This window comes from Crocuta crocuta, unplaced genomic scaffold (assembly GCF_008692635.1).
Source record: "Crocuta crocuta isolate KB4526 unplaced genomic scaffold, BGI_CrCroc_1.0 scaffold4, whole genome shotgun sequence".
Lineage (NCBI taxonomy): Eukaryota > Metazoa > Chordata > Mammalia > Carnivora > Hyaenidae > Crocuta > Crocuta crocuta.
The window spans coordinates 4,485,092-4,499,652 of record NW_027529996.1 but is presented as its reverse complement, the minus strand read 5'-3'; the positions used below and the strand labels follow the sequence as shown (position 1 = coordinate 4,499,652).

Sequence of the window (14,561 nt, the reverse complement as noted above, 5' to 3'; positions counted from 1 at the left end):
GAGGGCAGATGGGGGCAGGGGAGAGGGGAAGGGGGACAATGGACATGGAAGAGGGCACTTGTGGGGATGAGCACTGGGTGTTATATGGAAACCAACTTGACAATAAACTATTAAAGGAAAAAAATAAAATAAAATGAAATTTGAATATTGAAAAAAAATCCAAGTCAAAGCAGAAATACCTCAAAAGATATAATGTATAATGTGGCCTTTTTAAAATTATTAAAATTGTTAAGTTTTAATTTTCTCTTTATTTTTCTCATTAATGAAATAGCATGGCAGTTTCAATACTATACTTACAAAAAAATGGCATAATTATAATGGTTTTATTTCTTGGTATCTTCAGGGAAAAAGTCCCAAATCAGAGATTGTCTGTAAACAAATCTCTACCCATATTAAAAACACACACACACACACACACACACTAAACAAACAAACAAAAAAACAGGGGCGACTGGGTGGCTCAAGTCTGTTGGGTGGCTGACTTCGGCTCAGGTCATAATCTCACAGCTCATGAGTTTGAGCCCCGCCTTGGGCTCTGTGCTGACAACTCAGAACCTGGAGCCTGCTTTGGATTCTGTCTGTCTGTCTCTCCCTCTGTCCCTCCCCTGGCTCACTCTTTCTCTGTCTCAAAAATAAACATTAAAAAAAAAATTTTTTTAAATAATAATTTAGGGGTGCCTGGGTGGCTCAGTCAGTTGAGCATATGACTCTTGATTTTGGCCCAGGTGATGATTCCAGGGTTGTGGGATCAAGCCAGCTGTTGGGCTTGGTGCTGGCATGAAGCCTACTTAAGATCCTCTCTTTCTCTGCCTCTTTCCCTGCTCATGTATGCTCTCTCCCTCTCTAAAATAAATTTTTTTTAATCCAACCAGTTTAATGTTATGTTGTGAGCATTTTCCTGGTTCTCAACATTTTTTAAAAATACCAGGTGCTTAACATTCTACTTCATGGGTGTATTTATGATGGTCTACAATTGAAGAAAACATTATACATTGGCAGGTGGCTAATAATTAGAGTCACTACGTAGATAACAATTATTGTCAGTATATTTGGTTAAGAAAGGGGTTCAAAAATTGCATTTTTAATGCAGCTGTCTGCTATAGACAAATATGTCCTCAATATAATAGAGTTCAATTAATCACAGATTGCCCATGCAGAAAAGCAACAGCCATTTTTCTTTTCTACTTCAACCTGTATAAGGCTGCCAACAATATAATCATTATACAGTTTGTTAGCACTATCTCCAGACAGATATTTAAACTTGGAAGGTCAAAGAAAGTTTCCTAATTATTTATCAACAAATTCTGCTATCTTTGGAGGTCTTTCTTTCTGGAGAGGTAGAATTAAACTGCTGAGCTAAACAGCAACAAAGAAACAATTCCACTCTGAACATTATATTTCCACATCAATGAAGAAAACCATCAAAAGAAACCAAAACAAAACACCTCTGATAGCACTTACAGTTATTGCTTACCTAAAGGAAAGAAGCGAGGTGTGCCAGCATAAATTTTGCCAAGGAGTACAACCTTGAGACTAAGAGCGTGCATTCTATCTGGGGAGCTCAACGTCACACTTTCATTCAATTCTGTAAGAAAAAGACATGCCATCAGAAACCTAAATTGCTTTTTAATGGGAAATGTTTAAATTGGCTGTTTTATTCTATTTCAAGGTACAAAATGCCCTAGACATGATTCTAATATAATGAGCAGATACTGTGTTTCTGTTAGTGTTTGAAATACTCTTGCCTCAGGACACTGGTCACAGGATTCTGAGGAAAGCATCCCAGAATCCCTTAGAAGAAGCACAACAACCACAGGGGCTGCTGCCTGGCTCAGTCAGTTGAGAGTCTGACTCGATTTCGGCTCACATCATGATTTTTTATGTTCGTGAGTTTTAGCCCTGTGTTCGATTCTACGCTGACAGTGTGGAGCCTGCTTGAAATTCCCTGTCTCCCTCTCTCTCTGCCTCTCCCCAGCCTGCATGCACCTCTCTCTCTCAAAATAAAAATACAAACTTTAAAAAAAAAGTACAACAAAAAATGACATATCCTTTTCTGAGAGCCCTCTGCAATATAAACTGAGGTCACTGTCTAGAGAACCACCCTCCACCATGTCTAGGTAGCTTCCACTCACTCTTTAACTCAGGTATATGTAATTTTCATGAGCTCTAGATATAGGAGAGCCACTTAGCAGCCTGCATTCCTCTACCAAGTCACTAAATAATGTACGCTAATATACCTGTGCGTGAGCACTTACCTTTCTCTATGATATCTTGCCAAAGTGTCTGCACCAATATAGGGTCTGAATAACCAGCACAATGAATTATTGCAAGCTTACACTCTGCAAGTTTAAACGGGTCAGCAAATTCCCCATAAAGCTGTCAGAGAAAATGTCAACATTATACATGCAACCAGAGGTCAGCAGTCAGAAATTAATAGTGATGCACTCTTTGAAAACTAATCAAAGATTTTATCCAAAATTCCTAATATATGATGTAAAGATGTGATGACATGCAGCTGGTCATAACTCCCAATTAAGAATGGTAAAGGCATCGTAAATACATTTAAATAGATTTCAACATCCATGCCCTTTTTTCCCCTTGGCTGGCAGGGAGATACTGCAATGATACTTCTTTCATAATTATTGTTGTCTTAGCCAGGGTTTCCAAAATCTTGGAAATACTGACAAATCTCAGGGTGCTTCACAGTACTTGGAGAAATGTTCAAGAATAGCTGAAAAAGGAACTGCTCGGAAATACAGAGTGGGAGACACTTCAAGATATAAGCAAACATAAATGACTTTTCCAATACAAGAAACAAGGCCATAAAATAGATGGCAGGAGTTTTAACAAAGCCCCATGTGAGGCTGATAGAGTTTTGATAGAAAATGGGCTGCAAAGAGCAAGTAAACTCTTCCTAAGAGTCAGATACCACAGCAGTGATTTGTCAGCCCAGCGACATGCTCCCAAGAATGGTTTATCTTATTTGTGGAGATAGATTAATCTTTCCCATGAAACACAAAATAGAATGCAAAAGAAACAAGGAATCTGTAGATATTAGGTGCCTGCTAGAGGAATTCAAGTTGCTTTTTTACCTTAGTTATGTCCATTAGTTCGGAATCCAGCTGAGAAATTGCATCCTGTACAGAAGAATGATGGGAATATTGCCTTTGTAGCGTCTCTTGTATCTGAAGTTGGATCCTAGCAACCTAGTTTGGATTAAAAAAAAAAAAAAAAGCAAGTCTTAAGTTCTTTAGGATAAATCAACAAGTACTAGAAGGAATGATTCCTAGTACCTGACTCAGTTTGTTAAAGTAAAACTAATATATAAATAACAGCATAGTGATTATAGTTAATAACACCATATTGCACATGAGAGCTGTTGAATAGATCCTGAAAGTTCTTATCACAAGAAAAAAAATTGTAATTATGTATGATGATGTTAACTAGACTTAGTAAGGTGATCATTTTGCAATATGTAAAAATACTGAATCATTACATTACACATCTTGCAATATGTAAAAATACTGAATCATTACATTACACATCTGAAATATGTTAGATGTCAATTACAACTCAATAAGAAAAATGTGTAAATATAGACATAACAGACCAGACTCTTCATCAAAACATAAAAGATTTCACAGGAAGTATACTGTGACGGACAGCCTGTGCTACCACTAACACTCATTCTTCCTATAACTGTAGCCAGACAATGCCTAGATTATACTTCTCAACTCCTCTGCAGGGAAATATGGCCATAAAAGTAAGTTCTCTTCAAAGGAATGTGACTGGAAGTAAAGTATATCACATCAGGTTTAAGGTCTTTAAAAGAGTGAATGTGCTTACATGTTCTATTTTCTCTAACTCCCTTTGACAGAAGAAAATGGTAAGACCATGGCAGACATTAAAGCCAGAAAACAGGGTCTTCAAATCAATCAAGTGGAAGAAAGCCACTGGCCCAGCAGGGACGCCCACTCTGGATATTTGTGGATGACAAATACGCTTTTGTGTTTGAACCATTATATTAGGGCAGTTTAACCTATTCTACTTCATGTATCTACTCATAAGGTTCTAGAATAAATGGTAAATGTGATCTAATCTCCTCGGTGTTAGAATAGTTGGAAAAAACCTTCAGAAATGCCACAGAGAAAAAATTTTAATTACAGGAATGTCTTGTGATGCAAATGCTGCAGACGTAAAATCTTTAAAAATATTTACATCTAAATATGAAAATAAACACATGTATGCAGAAGAGACTGGAATTAACAATACTGACTGCTACTGACTTATTACTGACTAGAGGGAAGCAGGGGAAATGGAATAAATGTGGCTACTGATCAATGCAGACAAAACTTAAGTATCTTTAGCACTTACTTCCATTTTTTCTTCTAATTCATGAAGGAATTCACCGTCCGCAGCTATTGATGAAATGGCAGTGGAACTTTTGGCACTAAGAATGGCTCGAGCAATGTACTCGAGTCGCTGCTGAAGTGAAATTTCTGTGCTGGAGGGAAAAACCCTTATTTTTATTTATATGGATTCTTAAAGAGCCAATATATAACTATATCAATTAGGACATTATTTTTTATACATCAAATGAACATAAAAGGCCATTTAAAACTTGAAAAAATTATTACAGGATTTCTAATAAAAGAGATCAACAATTTAAGGCAACAAATAAAGAAAAACTTAAATTTATACCCAAAAAAGTAACTTCCTATTTTAAAATTTCAATTGGGTATATAGTAAAACTTAGATTCTTCTAAAACTAAAAGTAAGGAAAATATTCTTGATTACTCACCTTCTTTACTTCTCTACCTTAATATGGCCAACACTGCATGTGATCATCCACCAACCAACTAGACTGACCTCTTAAAAACAAATATCAAATTATGTCACATGCCTTCACCTACTCCTTCAATCTCCGCTCTTTCCACTTGCTCACTGTTCACCATCTCCAACCCCAATGGCTTTCTTTTCTGTACTCTAAACATTACAAACTTGAATCTTATAGATTGTCTCTGCAGAGACCACTGCTCCATACCTGGACCCCTTCCTCCATTTCTTTAACAGCTGTCTATTTGTGTTACTTAAGAATCAATTTTTGGGGCGCCTGAGTGGCTCAGCTGGTTAAGAGTCCAACTTCGGCTCAGGTCATGATCTCATGGTCCATGGGTTCAAGCCCCGGGTCGGGCTCTGTGCTGACAGCTCAGAGCCTAGAGCCTGCTTCGGATTCTGCATCTCCCTCTCTCTCTCTGCCTCTTCCCTGCTCATGTTCTGTCTGTCTCTCTCGCAAAAATAAATAAACATTAAAAAAAAAAATCAATTTTATGACAATTTGTGAGGTCTCCTCTGACCAATCTTGACAAAAGCAAGATTGGTCAGAGAATCACCTGGTCGTCACCTGGCTATTTCTACCATATTATCCTATTTTTATTGTATTCACAGAACCTAAACTTGTGTCCACAGTCTATACCCACTAGAACAGGAGCTCCCTGGGAACAAAGATGGTGTTTATGTTGCTCACTACTCCTTGAACATACATCACTGGTGCTCTGGTTGGCTGGCTGGCAGGGGTCAGAAAGCCCCAAGCATATATCCATGTCCATGGTTACTATCTTTAGTCCTTTCTAATCCCCTAACTCTATCAGATGTGGTTCTTTGACATTATAAAGTGACTTGGCATTAAAAACAAACACACTAATTCATTTAGTTGTTGGGAACCTCTCATACCAACCAGTATTAAATGTAACTTTTGATAGCCCCATTAATTTCAATTTGAATCAGGAAAAAACCAGCTTTCTTTTCCTTTCAGAGATCTTGAACTGTTTTCCCCCCTTCTCTCTCCCCCCAAAAAAGCAAAAGGAAAAAGGAATCAACTCCTTTCTCCCTTCTATCTTTCAAAGTACAGGTGCAGATGGCAGTTACTTAGCACTGACCATCTCTTAATGTTGCACATAAAGGACTATTTTAGGAGTTTGTTTAGTATATTTAGAACCCATTTCTGAAGGACCTTCCCTTTCTTTCTCCACTCATCTGTAAAAAAAACATACTTGAATGAAACATATTAAAAGTGGTAACATTTCTAAATTATTTAAAATAGAATATCCTATAGCTACCAATTTATTTTCTGCAGCCTATATATACAAAGAGTATAATGAGAAAGAGTAATTATAGTTGGAAAAATATTGTATTGTGGAGAGAGATGGTAAGCTGAGAGCTAAGTTGGGGATGGACACGGTATCTCACATGAGGAGGAAATTAGGTTGTATGTGTTATGTATGATGACAATATGGATAACGAGTATTCTTAAAAGTTAGACAATTTCTGAATAGTAACATTACAATTATTGTTATAACAAGGAAAAAGGACAATAAATATTAATGGAAGAGCAATTAAGAACATATGTACATAGTAACATTTGCTATTACAGTCACATCTAGACTCTTTAAACTCATTTTACGTTATTGTATATGTGTATATATGTATGTATGTATGTTTTTTTAAATGTAAGCTCTACACCCATGGTGGGGCTTGAATTCACAACCCTGAGATTAAGAGCTGCATGTTCCATTGACTGAGCCAACCAGGAACTCCCATATATGACCATTCTAATTAATTTGGTTTAATAACAGCTTTACTTCCAAAACATCCGCTTCCTAACTTAACTGATCTCCAATTTTAGAAATAGCACTTGTATTATTTTGGCAAAGAAAATTTCAAATGAAAATACAGGGTCAAATTAATGAACTGTCCAGACTATATTAAATCATTTTTTGAGGGGTGTCTGGGTAGCTCAGAGCTCAGTTGGTTGAGTGTGTGACTTTTAACTTCAGCTCAGGTCATGATCCCAGGGTTGTGGGATTGAGCCCCAAGATGGGCTCTGCACTGAGCATGGAACCTGCTTAAGATTCTCTCTCTCCTTCTCTTTCCCTCGGCCTCTCTCCCTCACTTGCTCACTCTCTTAAAAAAAAAAAATTGTTTTTTGATATGATAATCTAACTAGAAATTTCAATGCTTTAACGAGATTCATAATAATCTTCAACATACATGGTCAAAACTTTTTCAGTAATTTAAAACAATGTGAGAGCAAACTAGTCTAGAATTAGTAAAACATTTAAAATTATAAAGCCTTTGAGAAGTTTTTGTCCTTTTAATTAAGAATACTAATTAGCTGCTTTTAGTAGGAAAGAAACTTTAAAGAAAAGTTTTACAGGGTGCCTGGGTAGGACAGTTGGTTAAGCGTCTGACTCTTGATTTCAGCTTGGGTTATGACTTCATGGTTCATGACTCATGAGTTCAAGCCACACATAAGGCTCTATGTAGATGGTGCAGGGTCTGCTTGGGATTCTCTGTTCCTTCTCCCTCTGCCCCTCCCTGGACTCACTCACTCTCTCTCAAAATAAATAAGCATTAAAAAAAAATTTAGAAGACAGTTTGGATAGAGGGTGTATTAGATATTTAGTACCTCCTATACACTATGAAAAATAAAAAGAGAAAACTGTTAAGCTTTCAGTCCAAGTAAAAGCATTAAAATTCTACATGCATATAACCTGAATGAGGTTTTATTTAATTTCTTCCTTTCATATGTATGTATTTTTAAGTAGAGTTCCTGTCCAACATGGGGCTTGAACTCACAACCCTGAGGTTAAGAGTTACATGGTCTACCAACTGAACCAGCCAGGCACCCCTATTTATTTTCTGAAATTGGATGTAACCAGATATAGGTAAGTTATCATTCTTCACAGTGAGAATATTATACCATACCTATGCATGTCAGCCAATTTGGACAGGACACGAGCCGCATTACTAAAGCTTCTGTTCTTTTCATAATACCTCCACAGTAAATCCATATAACGAACTTTGTTTTGATCAACTTTGGCCATTCGGACTAGATGTGGCTCCAGAAACGGAGAAGCAATCTGCAAATTATACAGTTACTCAGAAACATTTTCTATTTACTTGTTCTTTATGTAGTAACTATAATATTTTTAAGACTATAGATGTGCCTTGTTCCATGAATACATCTGCAGAATTATACAGATAGAGGGCAGTTTTTCTCATTATATATGTATGACTTTTGTTTTATCAGAGTTAACCAGAGAGCTGCTATGTCAGTTGAATTAGGCTAATAAAAATAATTACAATCCAATTACAAATCTTAATAAGCTCTGAAAACAAAGCTACTGATTCCTAGACTCTTAGCTCAAAGACATCCTTACCATTATCAAATGTCATACATTTATTTTATAGACTGAAGAACACGGAGACTCAGGATAGTAAAAAGACATGTGTGAAGTCACATACTGAATTAACACACAGGTAACACCAAGTTTAGGTCTCCTCATTCATAATCCAGTGATATCCACCCCACTATATGAACTCCTATCAGCTTCAAAATAATGAGAAAATTAGAGCAATAGCTTACTTTGCCCACTAGTAAAAGATTATTACATTACCTGACTTTACTCTAACACCTAATGGTAGGTTCAGGATAAGAAAATGAATTTCCTGTAAATATATATATGCTTAATCCACTGTGTTATGCTACTTGAAAATACAAATTAACAGTATTAGAATAAAAATATATTTTACCTGCAATAGCTTATCTGCAAGATCAGCTTGTATTAGCCAATTATAAAGGGCAATACTAAAGAGCTCATCTTTGGATCGCTGAGACAGTTTAAGCATTTGTTCAAACTAAAAGTAAAAAAAAAAAAAGGAAAAATTACCAGTTAAAAGCTGTTGCTAGGCATCCTGACCAACAACCTAATAAAATCCTGAAGTCAAGAATCATTAAATGCTACATCCTAAGAGCCAGTACATTTCCCAAGAGGAGCTGCCGCCACAACTACACAGGACTAAACAATGCAATTTCAGAATAAACATATGCCACGTGTCTTACATGATGTCCTGCTTCTTCGTTACTCAGCATATTGGGATCAGAGGACAGTACTGGAGGCCCAGGTTTTTTGGGTACACTGGGAGACTGAGGAGCAGCCTTACTTTGATTTACCAGTTCTTGAAGTGTATCTGTAATACACTTGTAACTGTTTAATCTGAAAAAGAAGGGAAAAGGAGCAAGTACATTATTTAATTAGACAGCAACTGACTTATCTAAATACACAGAAGAATTTGAAGACTATTTTGGGGAACTGATGTACGTACATACATATATTTGAATACAAATAATATAAATTGTATACTTTTTTCCAGGTTTGAGAAACATCTGGTTAACCAAAACAGGGTGAAGCCATAAAAATGAATATATTAATAAAGAACATGTTTTAGATAGGTTATATATTTTCCTTACGGATACACATTTTTTTCTTTAATATCACTACTAATTTGCGAACATGTATAAAGTGTCCCTTAAAGTATGAATCTTCACCCAGAACCGGAAATTAGGCAGGGGAAGAAATGGTTCCAAATAAATTATTTCCTTTATTTATTTAATTTTATTTTAGAGAGAGGATGGGGGAGAGGGGGAGAGGGAGAGGAAATGAAGGAGGGAGGTGGGGAGAGAGAGGGAAAGAGGGAGGAGAGAGACAGAGAGGGGGCGGGGGAGAGAAAGGGAGAGGGAAAGAGAATTAAAGCAGGCTCCACACAAAGCGTGTGGATAACCTAAGCCAGTATCAAGAGTCTTAACTGACTGAGCCACCCAGATGCCCCAAGTTATTTCATTTAAAATTGACATTAATAAAGTGTTATAAAAACCAGAGAGGCAAGTCCTTAAAATTTTTCACCAGACTAAAACTTCTAAACTAAAAATTATCCTAATTCAGTTTAAAAAAACAAGACATTTTTTTAAAAAAGTTTATTTTTGAGAATATGAGCCTATGTGCATGCAAGTGGGGGAGGAGCAGAGAGAGAGAACATCTCAAGCAGCCTCCACACTATCAGCGCAGAGCCCAACTCGGGGCTTGAACCCACAAAGCATGAGATCATGACCTGAACCAAAGTTAAGCTGGATGCTTAACCAGCTGAGCTACCCAGGTGCTCCTAAAACAAGACATTTTTAAGTGAAAGCAAAATCCAATTTTCTAAGTGTACTTAAAATATTATTTTCTTAATACAGTACTATCAATCAAACTTTACACCAAGAAAAATCTGTAACTATAAATCGACAATCTGCTAAGGTGATGAAACTTGCCTTTCTTGGAAAGCCTGCAAGCCCACAAGGTCTTCTTCTGGTTCTCCATGCTTATAGAAATGAAGTCCAAGACCCTGAGGATCTTTTTTTTCTGCAGCAGTAAGAGAGAGCTCCACTACGCCCTCATAAAAACGGACTAATGAGAAAAGAAAAGGGCCAAGTTAAGGGTTATTATTAAGCTGGATGCATTTCTCTTTAGCTGGTATATTAAAATATTGATCAAGGCTATTATTTCTCTACTGTATACTAGTCACTCTGATGACAGTATCACATAAAATATGTCTAGTGAATCTACCAAAGAACAAGGTACCAATATGCCTAAAAAGCAACTATTAAAATATATTTTCTTCATTGGAAAAAAAATTTCATAGTTAGAACAAAAGGGGAGGTTTCAGTTCATTGATGGGAAAAAAAATCTCGGGTTTCAAAACAATATCTGTGCTAACAGTTATTACTTTTACAAGTTAGATTTGAAGCAATTTTATTTTTAAAAGATTATTTATTTTTAGAGAGAGAATGCCCACATGTCATGGGGAAGGGACAGAGACAGAGAGAGGGAGAGAGAGAATCCCAAGCAGGCTCCATGCTGTCAGCACGGATTCCTACTTGGGGCTTGGATCTTACTAACCGTGAGCTCATGACCTGAGCCAAAATCAAGAGTCAGATGTTTCACCAACTGAGCCACCCAGGCACCCCTAAAATAATTTTAAAGCAAGCAGACAGGTACTATTTTAAAAATTAGAAGAATTTAAAGCATCCAAAGAATAAATGTAACCTAGGAAGCTATCTAATACAGACAGTAGTTTAACTGGACAAGGACTGAACCTCCAGTGTTAAAAAGTTACATGTTTCAAGATATAAAAAGAGCTCTATAGATTTTGCAGAGGCCAGTGCAGTCATCAAATACTAAAACACAAGGCATGAACTTCTTGTGTCCTGTCACTTGGGAAACTGAAGGTGAAGGAGGATTTGCTTCTGGGAAGAAGTTCTTCATCAGTAACTTGTTTTATTCAGTCATTTGTCCCCTGAGTTAAGAGCAAGATATGAACATTTCGTTTCTCACCTTGTCTATACTGAGCACAAACACTGGAAAGGTCCACTTGATTGCTGATTTTTTGATATTCCTTTAAGGATTCCCTTAACATTCTTTCCTTTTCAATCTTATTTTGAACTTGTCGGGAACGCTGGAGAAGTTCATTTGCCTAGAATTAGAGATGACAAGAACTTAAAAAAGATACAAAATTCAGCACACAGATGATGCTATCGACATAAGTTTTGGTCTATGTCTCAATATAAATCTGGTTTATCATCATCAAAAAATAAAAATTCTACAAACTTACTTCTTAATTTTAGGCAGAAAAATTTTTGACCAAAAAATCCTAGCTATTCTTAATTCCTCTCACAAATATTTTACTCAAGATAGTGTAAATCTCTTGCCTAGTCAATACATTATTGGTCAGCAGGCAGTCCATTGTGATAGTTTTAAATTATTTTCACCTGTAGGAAAGGATCAATAAAAATGGCCCAATTAACTCTAATCTATTACAGACAAAGTTTTAGTAAGTTTTAATGTCTAAGAAACATTAACCATTTAAAAATATATGGTCTAGAAATACTACCAAAATTCTTTATGAAATATTTAAATACAGAAGAATTTTAAGAAATGATGTAGTCCAACCCCTTCTGCAGAAAGACTCTGAGGCCAGGAGAGGTTAAGAGACCTACCCAAGGGACTTCATATGTTAAGTAAAAGATGGTTCCTGATTCCATTTCTAGTGTGCTTTTCAGACCATAAAACGTCCTATAAGAAATACTGCTATAGCTACTAACACATCATACCTTAGAGCAAACTGCATCATCAGTGCTATACAGAAGGGGGCAGATATCCTGTAAGTGTAAACTAATGCCGTCAACAGCAGCATTATCTCTGATGTAGCAGTTGATAAGAGAAGCAATTAATGCCCCAGTCAGTTCCTTGTCCCTGATGACCAGATCTTTAAAGGTGGTGATTTTCAGCTGCTCCTGAAACTCCTAGGAGTATGAGAAAAATCCTTTTTTGTTTTATCACAAATAAAGGAATATCCCATTTCCACCCAGAGTAAAATTTCCTTAGTTTAAATTAACCAAGACATTAATAGACTCTTTCATTCAAAAGAGAAAATATACTATACAGACCAACCCATTTTTGCAAGTTTTCATAGAATCATACAGAGTTGTTGAAGAGCCCACAGTGTGACCAGACCAAACCTCTCTACTTACAAATGAGCAAAGTAAAATGTAAGCAGAACCAAAATTAGAGCCAAGTCTCCTGATTTTAGTCATAACCAGGAAAGAATAATCACTCAGCTATATTAAAAAATCTTGGGCTTACATTTATTTTTCCTAAATGTTAGAATTCTATTTAAAGCTTTTTAACATGGGAGTCTGACCTCATTTTGAACAAATTTGCTTATTAAACCTGAGTTCTATAGTACTCGAGTAATTTATGCTATAGTAAACTATTCTGTTTAAGGCTTTACTGCTATTTTTTTCTAAATTTCTGCTTAAATCCAGTCTATGTTCCAATTTTTGATTATTTAATTTGCTTTCCTTCAACATACATCCATGATGCGAGGAAGGAAGCTTTGAAGATGGATCACAAAAAGGACAAAATTTACCTACATTATGTTTACCACCCAATAAAACTAAACATCTATGTGGCATGGAAAGAAATGATTTCATAATTAAGCACATTTGCTTGAATTTTTAAAAGGCAAAAAAAAGGGGGCGCCTGGGTGGCTCAGTCAGTTAAGCATCCGGCTTTGGCTCAGGTCATGATCTTACGGTTCGTGGGTTCGAGCCTCGCATCGGGCTCTGTGTTGACAGCTAGCTCAGAGCCTAGAGCCTGTCTTCAGATTCTGTATCTCCCTCTCTCTCTGACCCTCCCCTGCTCACACTGTCTCTCTCTCATAAATAAGTAAAACCTTAAAAAAAATTTAAAAGGCAAAAGAAGTTTACGCATTTATATAAAACAAAACGACCAACAAAACTATGCCCTGGATATTATCAGAAAGAACGAGGGGGGTTGCCTTTAACTTTGAAAATTGGTACTCAAAAGTCAAGTATTAAACATCTCAGGGTAACCAAATAAATCTAGAGGATAAGGGAAATTTTTTTTAAAAAAAGGTTTATTTTGAGAGAGAGAGAGAAAGGGAAAGAGAGAAAGAGAGCATGTGAGCAGGGGAGGGGCAAAGAGAGAGAGAAGAGAATCCCAAGCAGGCTCTGCTCAGGGCTTGATCTCATGAACTGTGAGCCGAAATCAAGAACCAAGAGTTGGACATTTAACCAACTGAGCCACCCAGATGCCCTAAGGAAATTTTGTTGTGGTTGTTTATTTATTTATTTTGAGTGGGAGAGCAAGGAAGCAAGCAAGCAAGAGGGGCAGGGGTAGAGAGGGAGAGAGAGAAACCCAAGCAGGTTCTACACTTAGCGGAGAGCCCAACACAGGGCCTGATCCCCTGACTATGAGATCTTAACCTGAGCTGAAATCAAGAGTTGGATGCTTAAATGACTGAGCCACCCAGGCATCCAGGAAAAAAACTGTAGTGATTAAGAATTGTAGTGATTAAGTATGGAAGAAATCACAGACTGAGAAAATGATCACTTCATAATCCTAAATAATTGATTCAGGTAATGATTCATCAAATGGTTGATCAAGTTTGATGGGGAATTTCACACTGGCAGTACCTGAATCCAGTAATCAATCTTAGTATCACTAAAAGGGAACAATTAAACCTTCTGTGTCTCCTAATAAATACAATCTGACACTCTAACCACTGCATATGAAATATTCTATTCATCCTCAAATAAACTGACCTGAATTTAATCAAGCCTCTGTAGGCTTAACTTCCTTTTTATACAAAATATAGGAAACAGAGGGACAAATTCACTCTAAGGAGATAAAGACAACTTCAGAATGTTAAACATTCTATGACTGATGACCTGATTTCTTCCTGGCAATAGCAAGGAAAAAAGAAAGGAAAATGTCTCCAGACTGACAGAGATTTAAGAGAAATCACAATCAAATTCAAGGGGTGAACCAACTATTTAGATTCTGATTTGAAAGACTCAATCTGACAGAGAACTTTCATTGTTTTACCAATAAACTTTTAATATATATACATTTTTAAGTAGGCTCCATGCCCAACGTGGAGTTTGAACTCACAACCCTGTGATCAAGACCTATGCTAAGATCAAAAGTCAGACGTTTAACCAACTGACTGAGCCACCCAGGTGCCCCTATTGTTAATATTGCTAAGTTTAACAATAATAAAACTGTTACCCAAAGAAATGTCCACTTTTTATTTTTTAGAGAGAGAAAGAGAGTGGGTGTGAAAGTGGGGGGAATCCCAAGCAGGCTCCACGCTCT

The 14,561-nt window shown here is 36.6% G+C and overlaps 1 protein-coding gene across 1 annotated transcript in view; it reads right to left on the bottom strand.

The window, feature by feature from the left end:
• NUP155 (nucleoporin 155) overlaps positions 1–14,561 on the bottom strand; it is a 68,414-nt gene that overhangs the window by 5,385 nt on the left and 48,468 nt on the right. The window contains exons 23-32 of the mRNA XM_077763476.1: positions 11,993–12,184; positions 11,217–11,355; positions 10,154–10,289; positions 8,906–9,059; positions 8,596–8,700; positions 7,768–7,922; positions 4,375–4,504; positions 3,093–3,206; positions 2,256–2,376; positions 1,475–1,585 (exon numbers count right to left, since the gene is read on the bottom strand). Coding sequence (XP_077619602.1) covers positions 1,475–1,585; positions 2,256–2,376; positions 3,093–3,206; positions 4,375–4,504; positions 7,768–7,922; positions 8,596–8,700; positions 8,906–9,059; positions 10,154–10,289; positions 11,217–11,355; positions 11,993–12,184 — 1,357 coding nt within the window. The remainder of the gene's footprint in view (positions 1–1,474; positions 1,586–2,255; positions 2,377–3,092; positions 3,207–4,374; positions 4,505–7,767; positions 7,923–8,595; positions 8,701–8,905; positions 9,060–10,153; positions 10,290–11,216; positions 11,356–11,992; positions 12,185–14,561) is intronic.